Source organism: Neophocaena asiaeorientalis, unplaced genomic scaffold, assembly GCF_003031525.2.
Source record: "Neophocaena asiaeorientalis asiaeorientalis breed wild unplaced genomic scaffold, Neophocaena_asiaeorientalis_V1.1 scaffold254, whole genome shotgun sequence".
Classification (NCBI taxonomy): domain Eukaryota; kingdom Metazoa; phylum Chordata; class Mammalia; order Artiodactyla; family Phocoenidae; genus Neophocaena; species Neophocaena asiaeorientalis.
The window spans coordinates 3,587,156-3,598,234 of NW_020174705.1; the positions used below are offsets into that span (position 1 = coordinate 3,587,156).

Genomic DNA, 11,079 nt, shown 5'->3' on the forward strand with positions numbered 1-11,079 from the left:
CAGGGAAAATGACAAATTCAAGGTGTGAGGAGAGAGTATTACTTCAAGTTTCCAATTGTACAACAGCCTTAGTTTCAGAGCCGGCTGAAGGAACGAGTCACCTTTGACACCAGGAGGCTAGAAGCAGGAGGGAGTTCCAGAACATGCTGGGAGGGCGTCCCAATCAAGGGTGGGCAACTTATACATTTTTAGTCTATCCCCAAGAAACTTAGAAATTAGTACACAGGGGACTTCCCTGGTGGCTCAATGGTTAAGAATCCACCTGCCAACGCAGGTGACACGGGTTCGAGCCCTGGTCTGGGAAGATCCCACATGCCGCGGAGCAACTAAGCCCGCGCAACGCAACTACTGAACCTGGCATGCTCTAGGGCCCACGTGCCGCAACTACTGAAGCCTGTGTGCTAGAGCCCGCGCTCCGCTACAAGAGAAGCCACCGCAATAAGAAGCCCGTGCACCGCAACGAAGAGTAGCCCCCACTCGCCACAACTAGAGAAAGCACACGTGCAGTAATGAAGACCCAATGTAGCCAAAAATTAAATTAAATTAAAAAAAAAACGAAATTAGTACAAGGGGTGAGAGGCGACGGGAGGAACGAATAGGTGGAGCACAGAGGATTTCTAGGGCAGTGAAACTACTCCGTATGATGCTACAGAGATGGACACATATTGTACATTTGCCAAACCCATAGAAGGTACAACACCAAAAGAGACCCTAATGTCAACTCTGAACTCGGGGTCACTATGACATGTCAATGTAGGTTCGTCAGTTGTAACAAATGTACCGTCTGGTGGGGCGTTGATATTGGGGGAGGCTGTGTGGGGAGGGGGTATGTAGGAAATCTCTGCCTTCCTCTCAATTTTGCCGTGAATCTAAAACTGCTCTTTAAAAAACTTAAAGTCAATAAAAATCAGTACACTCCACTAGATAAAAGGAATGAAAAGAGATTACACTGGTTGGAGGCAACAAGAAAGCATGAGGCATTAAAGAGAGATTGGAACTTTATTATTGAGACTTTCTCCCTGATGAACTCAGAACGGAAAGAGCACTGGAAAGGTTCTGCTTCGGAGAGAAACAGCAACTGTTCAGGCACAAACGTTCATAGATACTCCTCCTGGGGGAATATCTGGATTCCGAATCCCCCCCAGTTCCCCACTACCCCCCACCCTCACCCAAAGAGTCAGAATTCTGCTCGAAATCCACCTCCACAGAGCGGGGCACAAAACAGCACTTAAAGCCCCAGCTGGTTGACAAGGCTGCGGGAAGTTAGAAAGAAGGGAAGTCCGGGGGTGAACAGAGGAACAGAAGGAGTAAGAAAAGTTAGCTGGTTGGAGAAAAGAAAAGGGGGGAAAGATCGCTGATGATGTCGCCCCCCCCCCAGAAAATATAAATATTGTATGAATGTGTTCGTCTCATTTCAGCTGCTTCCCCCAAAGCAGTGGTGACTGCAGCAGCTATGACAATGCCCAGTTCTCCACTTTTTCTTCCCCTTCTTCACTGGGAAAAACAGATATGCCAAGTGTAGCCGAGGGCAGGAAGGGGCATTAAGGAGCAAAGTGGGAGGGCAGCCCCTTGAGAGTGCAAAGGATGGGAGATGAAGCCAGGGCTGTTTTTTAATGAGAAGGAAGCAGCTCCCCAGGTGCTGGTCACCAGGCTCCTTGGATGCCCCTGGCAGACTTTGCTTCTCTGGTTGGCTCTGTCCTTAGAGACAACGTCCTGATGGCGATGGGGCCTCTGGTCTTCTTGTGGGAGGTCCCGGGCCCTCCAAAAAGCCAAAAGAGGCAGCCTCTGATGCAGCACTCGCTGGAGTGCTAATCATTCTGAGAAACAGGAATTCCGGGATTGCAGTTCTCCATGTGGGCCTAATCTGATCACCAATTTGCCAATTTGCCTCCACTGCCTAATCCTCAGGGCGCCTCTCCCTCTGCTTCGTCTTCACTGTCCTTCTGGTCCTGGTGAACCCCTGGTGCTGGTGGGTCCTCCTGGTGAAGTCCCCCAAGACAGGTCACTCCCAGGAGGGGCCGGCTCAGTTGTCACTCGGCAGGAGGAGGCCCTCGGGGCAGCCGGGGCGGCAGGAGGAGGCCCTCGGGGCAGCCGGGCCAGGCCCGGGTCTCCTGGACTTAGACTCTTCACCCACCCACTTCCCATCAAGAGGCTTGTCCCCTTCAGGCTCTTCCTTCCGTCCCCCATCCCCATTGCCCTCCACCAGGCAGGCATGACTCTCATAGCTAGCTCCTCCTCTGTGCCCTCAGGCATCTGTTATCTCCCTAATCTCTCTTGGACAACGTAATACACACACATTCACACTCATTGGTATTTGAAGGCTAGGCTCCCTACCATGTGCACTCGGTGGGTATTGGCATCAAGTTCAGGTGGGAAACTGAAGGTCAGGCCTAGGTTGCCACCAGCACCAAGCGGCTGGTGCTGGTTCTGACTCCTGGGAAATTGCTCCGAGTTTTGAGTGTCAGCGCATCAGGGAATGGAGAAGAAGGGAAAGGAAAAGCCATGTGATGAAAACCAGGAAGGAACGAATCTTCTGCCAAGTGTCTCCACGGAGAAGCTGTGGCAACAGCAAGAAGCTCTCCACTGTCCCCTCTGAAACCCAAAGCCTTTGGGGTCTGAGTTTTCCAAGACATGCAATAGACACAGACACACTGCAAACCAATTAACCCTCTGAGCCCTGCCGGGACTTTCACTGAAGTCACTTCCAACAAGTGAATTACCTGAATGCATGGAACAGTCACCCTCCTCTTGGGGCCAAGGAAGGGACTGAGCTTCCTGGCTGGCTTAGAAAACAATGCCAGAGAAATGGCCTGGGGGAGGCAGATCCTTCTAGCCGGGAACTCTTGTTCTCTCTTAGCATTCTGGTATCCTGAATCGTTCTGCACCCCTTGGGGAGAGGGGAGAGGCCTGGGGGTAGGCTCAACACCCAGGTTGATTCAGACCCTGAGAGACTGTCTCCTGTTGAAGCCAACCCAAGCTCAAGAGGCAGCCGAGGGCTGGGGACAAACAGAAGACTGTGTGGAAGGCAGCCACGTGGACAGAGCAGACAGCCCTACGGAACTCAAATCTCCTCTAGTTTCCCAGCTTACCGGGGGAAAAAGGAACTTCAGCTGCTTTTAGCTCATGTGATGCTCGTTAATCCAGTTTACACTAGAATTTAGCTGCTCTCTGTCCCTCCAAGAGGGGATCCAGGAAAAGCAGGTGTGGCCTGACGTGCCTCAGTCAGGCCCCTAATTGAAGCAACAAGACAAGCATGCCACAATTCACAGTTTCCACTCTCCCACCTCGACCCACCCCTTACCCCACCAACTGGCCTCAATTAACTCCCAAATCTCCAACGAGTAACAGTTCCTGCCAGTGTGGCTCAAAGGGTTAATAAACCAGGACTTCTCAGACAGTTAGGACACAAGCTCATTCACCAATAGGAGCCCGAGAATGGTGACACAGCAACCTAGGGTTTCTTATAGCGATTCTTTGGGGTTTCACCACACCCTGTTTTGTCACAGTTGAGAGCACCTGGATTCTTCCCCAGCCCAAGGCTTCCCAGGAGGCTGGGGAGCTCCTGGGTGATGGCCCGCTCAATCTTATCCAGAAAGCAACCTCCCATGTAGGAACACTGCTGGGACAGGAGCTTGAAACTGGAGATAGGGTTGATGCCAAAGAAGTCCTTATAAGCCTCGCGGTTGGGAAGGTCAAATTTGCTGACGTTGGTCTTTGCCAGGATGGTCTTGAAGATGTAGAATTTATCAGGGTCTTCCACGATGTCCTTAAAGACCAGTTCCCCATCACTGAAGAAGGTCATTTTGTCCTTGTACGTCTGCAGGTAGCGGTCGACCAGGAGGGCATGAATGCGGACCCGGATGGCATGCTGGCGGATGAAGGCAATCTTGTTCTCCAGCCTGTTCTCAATCACCTGATTCAGGTCTTCCAGGAGGGAGATCTCTTCCCTGAGAAACAGGTCCCAGTGGGTGTCGGGCTTGTAGTCATATGGCCAGAAGGAGCTGACGTACACCCTTGGGGGCTCCGTGACGTTGATGAGCGGGGCCAGGCTCCAGAAGAGGGCCCCATAGACCCTCATGAGCATCTGCATGGCCAGGTTGTCAGCTTTGTTCAGGATGATCCTTATTTGGGACTCACGCCCCTTCAGCTGGCGGAAGAGCATCTCCAGCTCCAGACCCACGTCCAGCTTGGTTGGGTCAAAGACAACAAAGATGAGGTCCGCTCTGTCGATGAACCACTGGCACACGTCGTTGAACGGGTAACCTTGGGGAGAGGAAGCGAGAAGTCAGGCTGGGCAGGCGCCACCTCAAGCCCCTCGCCCCTCTTTCCAGAACCAGACCACTCCGTGGCTCAAAGGGAGTAACGGCATCAGGGAGTTTCTGGGTTTCTAAAGACTTTTAAAGAATTAATTACATATCTCCTGTCCCTTGTCAACCCTCAATCAAGAATGGCCTGGTGGGGGGACTTTCCTGGTGACGCAGTGGTTAAGAATCTGCCTGCCAATGCAGAGGACACAGGTTTGAGCCCTGGTCTAGGAAGATCCCACATGCCACAGAGCAACAATGCCTGTGCACCACAACTACTGAGCCTGTGCTCTAGAGCCCGTGAGCCACAACTACTGAGCCCACGTGCCACAACTACTGAAGCCCATGCGCCTAGAGCCTGTGCTCCGCAACAAAAAGAAGCCACCTCAATGAGAAGCCAGTGCACCACAAGGAAGAGTAGCCCCCGCTCACTGCAATTGGAGAAAGCCTGCTGGCAGCAACGAAGACCCAACACAGCCAAAAATAAATAAATAAATAAATAAATAAATTTATTTTTATAAAAAAAAAAGGATGGCCTGGGGAATTCCCTGGCAGTCCAGTGGTTAGTACTCTGTGCTTTCACTGCTGAGGCTGAGGGTTCAATCCCTGGATGGGGAAATAAGATCCCACAAGCCGCTTGGCAAGGCAGGGGAAAAAAAAAGAACGGCCTGATCCTTGTTTTAATCCACAATGGAATCCAAGGCTCCAGGAAAGCAAAACACTTTTTCCAAATGGAGATTTTCCCCCTGTCTGCAAAGATCTGAGCAGTGGCAAAGATGTTGAAGGAAAAATGTCAGGGAATTAGAAGGAATAAAAGAGAAGGTGCCTTACTTAGGGGAAAGAAACATGGACCTGCCATCAAGACCTGTACTAGAACTTGGGCCCTGCCACTGGCCAGCTGAATATTAAATGCTTCTAAGCCTTAGCATTTTAGCTGCAAAATGACAAGAAGAACAATAACACCTAAGATGATACAAAGATTATGATGTTGCTATAAATTTAGCAAAGCACCAAACTAAAACTGCCAGCCTGTCACACAGCCAGCTCGATACATTCTAATTCCTTTAATTTATTTCCAAAATGAGAGGACTAGGAATACCTGTCTTGAAATGTTTCTACAATGATCAGTCAGTAATGCATAAAATTATCCTATGCATTATAGGAGTGCAATAAAGATTAATTTATTATTATAATTATTAGTGATAATATTATTACTAGCCATAAAACAGGGTTCTGGTTATAACCAAAATGAGAGTTATAACCATAAACTGAGATCCACCATCTGGTCATATATTCCTACAAATGCCCCGTTATGACTCATCTCTGCAGACGGCCCTGCATCATAGTGACACTAAGTGGCACTCCCCTGCCACCTGAAGGCAAGTAGAGCTTTGGAAAGTCTGAGACAGGCTTCTATTGAAACAGGCCTGGTAAAGCAGATACTGGGACTAGGAAGAGTTGAAAGTCAGGTTTAACCCAGATCCAAGTTAGCCAGAGGTCAAGTACATGTGGACTGGGATCCAACGAGTCCAGGCTCTCGATCACCTGGACACCATGGGCCTCCCAAAGACAGCTCAGCCCCAGAACAGACCTCAAGGAGCTCCTGACAGAGAAGACCAGGCTTCCCCTTGGGAAAATGCTGATGGCCTCCAAACCTGATCAGTCCTTGGGAAGGGAAAAGGATGAGGTACCCCACACCTAAGAGGCACCACAGTGACAACAAGAAGGGGCTGGAAGCGAAGAATGCATCCCCTGGTCTTGGACAACACTAGCCTCTCCCATGTCTGCCTACCATCCACTGTCTAAAATGTTAACAGTTTTCTAAGACAGCGCTCATGCTGTTCAGAAATTATTGTTAAATTACCTCTTTCTTGTTGCTTGCGGTTCTCGATGATGCCTGGCGTATCCACAAATGTGACCCGCTCCAGAAGTTTGTGGGGAACCTCAATGCCGATCAGCTTCTCCAGGAAATTCTGGCCAAACTTCTCAAGGGGCGAGAATGACCGGGCACTGTCAGCAGCCATGACGATACCCTCGATGGTCTTCAACTTGGGCCCGTGCATGAGGACCGTGAACTCGGAGGTGGTGGGCTCGGCGCCTGCACACACAGGCGTGGGGTTAAAGGGAACACAGTCATCTCTGGGGAAGCAATCCACCACCAAGGACATGGACAAGCAAGATGTTTCACGGAGGGCTTGCCACAGGTGTTGGATACTATGTTTGCTAACCTAGTGGCTTCTTTTATTTTAATTGTGATAAAATATACATAACATAAAATGTACCATTTTAACCATTTCTAAGTGCACAGTTCAGTGGGATTAAGAACATTCACACTGTTGTGCAACCATCACCACCATCATCTCCAGAATATTTTCATCTTGACAAACTGAAACTCTGTCCCCATCAAACACTAACTCCCATTCCCCCACCCCCTGCCCCTAGAATCTCTCCTGCACTTTCTGTCTCTATGAATTTGACTACTCTGGGACCTCATATAAGTGAACTCATACAATATTTGTCCTTTTGTGTCTAGCTTATTTCACTTAGCATAATGTCTTCAAGGTTTATCCATGCTGTGGCATGTATTACAAATTCATTCCTTTTCAAGGCTGAATAATATTCCACTGCATGGATGGAACACATGTTTTTTTATCCACCATCCATTGATGGACGTTTGGGTTGTTTATAGCTCTTGGCCATTGTGAATAATGCTCTGTGAACATGGGCTTAACTGCTGATTTCTTGCATGTAATCTTCATTATTATATTGAAGACACATATGAATATTTTAATTTTTCTTTTTTCTTTTTTTAATCTGTCATATTTTATTTCTTTAATTGAAGTATAATTGACTTACAATATTATGTTAGATTCAGGTATATGACAGAGTGATTCAATAGTTTCATACATTATGAAATTATCTCCACAATAAGTCTAGTTACCATCAGTCACCACACAAAGTTACTACACTGCTGTTGCCTATATTCCCTGTGCTGTACATTACATCCCCTGAATGTTTTCATTCTTCAAAATTCTTTTTACATATGACACTAAAATACCAACAATCATACAAGAAAGTCTCACTGTTACCTGTATAGAGCTGGTAGCGAGTGTTTTCCAGCCCAAGGAGATAGTTTATCATGGTGGATTTGCCAACACTCCACGGTCCCAGGAACAGCACCATTGGCTTGGATGTGATTTCCCCATCTGTGGGCAGCAGGGATGAGACATGAACTCACAAAGCTCCTTACTGAGGAGGGACAGGGTTCTTCACTCTGCGTCCCAGACAGTCCATCTTGAGTTGTGGGATTCTACCCTGGACCAGAGAGCGTGTCACCATCAGGGGCACATCTCATGCTATGTTAGTGCAATGACCCAGTTAGAGGACATGGGAAGACAGCATTTGGGCCATGCACAGATCCACAGCACACCAGCCCCAGAGTGGAAGGGATCAATTGAAGTCAACTCCTCCTGGTTCAGATCTGGGGGCGAACGGTTCATAAAAGGGGCAGGAGAGAGTAGCCATGCAGGGAGAGGCTGAAATGCCGCTATCTGGATTGGTAACCAAACAAAGGACACAGAAGAGGCTTATACACCCTTGGATGGTCTGGACTCAGGCGCTGCCTGTCCCCTGCCTGCCTCCCCTTAACTGCACCTCTCGACACCCCTCCTCAGGCTCAGCCCAAGCCAGGCTCCAGGGCCGGTCTCAAATATTAGTCTCCAAAGTCCACGGCACATTTGCCCGTCTCCGAGACCAAGCGCTGACTTGGCAATTCTCGGGTTCTTGTCCCATGTTGGGGAGAACACCCTGCCTGGGCTTCCCCAGTTGGGGTCCCTGAGCAGGAAAAGCAGAATTCTCCAGGGCTCAGGGAAGGGGCAGTGAGAGGCTTCTTCCTGCTGACTTACAGCCCCTCCTTGAGCCCTGAGACCAAGATGGTGTCTTGTGAGGGGAGAGCACATATTTATTACCTGAAATTGGTACCAGGCCATGCCCCTTCCTCCCTGCTGGTAAAGACACTCAGTGAGTCCTTTGCACTGCTGGGTGTCAACCCCTGGCTCGGGGACAGGAAGGGACTGGCAGGCTGGGGGTTGGGGGTGGCAGGAGTCCCCAGTTACAGCCACAGAGTTCCTACAAGAAGCCTTTTTCCCCAGGCCCAGGCCACGCCAAGGGGAACTGAGCCTTCCAGCTCTCCCACGAGACCACTCCAGCAGGCTTTGCCAGCTGCTGTCCCCGCTCTTTGCAGCAGGGGGCGGCACTGGCACACGAAGGAGGCTGCAAGTGAGGGACCCAGCAGGGAGGTCACACAGGAGGCTGCCCAGGGGCACAGAGGAGCCCTGGCACTGGCGACAGACAAAGGGAGAGGAGGGAGCCTGGAAAGTGAGATCAGGACACTGGGATGCTCTCCCCACAGAGAAACCATCCCCCTGGGCCGCCTGTCGAAGAAAATTGCAAGGGAATTGTGAAAAAGGAAGAAGGAGAAAGTTACCACTCCTAATTCCAGCTGCGTGGTCTGAGTAGCCCAGCATCTCTCAGGGCCTCCAGTCCACCTTCTGTAAAGCAGGAATAATGTAGGCCCTACACACCCCATCCGCTGTAGAGCCATTGGGAACATCACTGTGATGATACAGAAACAGCCAACTAACATAGGAAGAGACGTGCAAACCACTAGCCATTAAATGGCAATTAGATGCCATTGTTAACAGGTTTCCAAGACAAGCGACACTTAAAAATGGCCTTGCTGTGGGGCAACAAGAACACGATCCTGTTGTTGTGGGTACACAGAGGACAACCTAAGGCAACTGAGCAACAACTATCAAAATACTGAATTCCAGCATTTCTTTAAAATATGTATCCCTCAAATATACTTCCATGAAATACATAACACTTATAGCAGTGTTTGTAACGCTTTAAAAACAGAACATGGCAAACACCCTGTGTTCCATCAGCAGGGTATGTAATTTAGGGTGGTGGGTTCACAAGGACCAGAAAGAGCAGCTCTGTGGTGTGATCCCATCTTTGTAAAACAAACGAAAAGACACCCTTGGATATGCTCATATAAGCAGAGCGCTATCTGGAAGTATTCATGAGAAACCATAGCAGCAGCTGTCTCTGGGAGTGGAATTAGAGAGGCTGGAAATCAAGAAAGAGATTTTTATTTTTCAATCTATACTATTTTGCACAGAACTTTTTTGGCAACAAGTATATCTTATTTTTATGATTTTGAAAATCAATTTCTGAAAGAATCCAGACCCAAGGGAAGTTGAGTTGAGAAGCCATTAGGAGGAGGGAAGGATTCTAGGCCAATCAGGGGACTGAAGACACCACCTGTATGTGAATGGGGAGCCCTTCGTGGCTTTTGAGCACAGGAGGGATGGAAGTTGGCATCTCCATCCTTGGAAACCAAAACTGCCTGCATGAATGCTCACAGATGAAACACTTGCTCTCCCATAAAGCCCTGTGCAAATTAAGGGGCACACCTGCTGGGAAAGGATGGTTCGTGTCACTGAGGTCTCTGCCCCTCCCTGATAACTCAGGAGAACTCCCCTTGAGGGCTCAGGGAAGTGTGGACAGTCAGAGGTATAGGCCCGACCTCCGGCCTCCGGACACTAGAGGTACCTGTGATCTCGTGCTGCCGAAGCTCATTGTATTTGTAAGACTGCTCCAGGGGCTTGATGGATGAGTGGTAGATCTTTCGAAGCCGCTGCAGCACCACTGGGGGCAGAGAAGGGCAAGGGTCAGGCAGGGGCCTCACCGGGCGGCTTCACCGCTGTGGATCCGTCTCACTCCCCAGGGCGGCTCTGGCCCCGCCTGGTGGGGAGCAGGGGCCGTGCAGTACATCAGTGTTCCTGGGGGGAGCTGGTGCACACCCCAACCCTCAGAAATCTTTAAACTGAAAGGCATCCCCCCAACCCCTGAAAGTCTCCAGAGTTTTTTTTTTTAACCTAACCCTCTTCTCCTTCCCCTCAACAGTGTGTCCAGAAGCACCACTTCAGCCTGCAGCTACCTGAAGGCCCTTTCTATGGCAGATGGGAACCCCATCTCCTTCTCTCTGCCCCCGCAAACTGTACTCATGCTTGCCTTAGGTTTAGAGGGCAAGGAGGCATGGCCGCCCCAGCCCTGCGCCCTTCACCGCATCCTCGGTGCCCCTGGGAGGATTCAGCCATCCCAAGTATCTTCTTGAGAAGAGTGGGGCTCCAGGGAGAAGGGGCTCATGGGGTGAGGCACAGGGAGGGAAGAACATGGGGCCACCGAGGGTCAGTCTTTCCAGACCCTGCCTGTGAGCTGCCCGTCTCCAGCTGTGTGCCAGAGCAAAGCCCTGCCCCGCTCTGAGCTTTCACCAGCTCATCGATTAAGAGGAGACAGTAAGCCCTGCTGAAAGCCTTGGGTTATTACAAGAATGAAATGAAATACTGGACACCAAAGGGCTTTATCAACTGAAAAAAATCAAAGCCAAAGTGATGAACAACCCTTCCTGGCCATGACTTGGAGGCTGCACCGTCCCCAGGCAGCAGCACTGGGATTTGCCTTCCACCCTTTCGCTGGTCCCTCTGCTTGGATCGCCTTTCCTCCTCCCCACCAACCCAGAGCCCTCCAGCCTTGGATGATGCGCACGGGCTTCTCCATGAAGCCCCCCATCTCCAGGGCGCTCCTCCTCCCTGGGGTGCCTGCTGGCCTCAGAGCTGCAGCCATGCCCCGCCAGGTGCTGCGTGGCCGCTGGCCACAGGGCTCTCCCAGCCCAGCCCAGGTCCTCACCAACACAGCCCACCCCCCGCCC

The 11,079-nt window shown here is 50.4% G+C and overlaps 1 protein-coding gene across 1 annotated transcript in view; it reads right to left on the minus strand.

Moving 5' to 3' along the window:
- Nucleotides 1-1,153: 1,153 nt before the first annotated feature.
- Nucleotides 1,154-11,079, minus strand: part of SRL (sarcalumenin) — a 35,052-nt gene continuing 25,126 nt past the window's right edge. The window contains exons 4-7 of the mRNA XM_024759623.1: nt 9,921-10,016; nt 7,394-7,510; nt 6,169-6,402; nt 1,154-4,263 (exon numbers count right to left, since the gene is read on the minus strand). Of these exons, the coding sequence (XP_024615391.1) occupies nt 3,452-4,263; nt 6,169-6,402; nt 7,394-7,510; nt 9,921-10,016 (1,259 nt within the window). The 3' untranslated portion in view covers nt 1,154-3,451. The remainder of the gene's footprint in view (nt 4,264-6,168; nt 6,403-7,393; nt 7,511-9,920; nt 10,017-11,079) is intronic.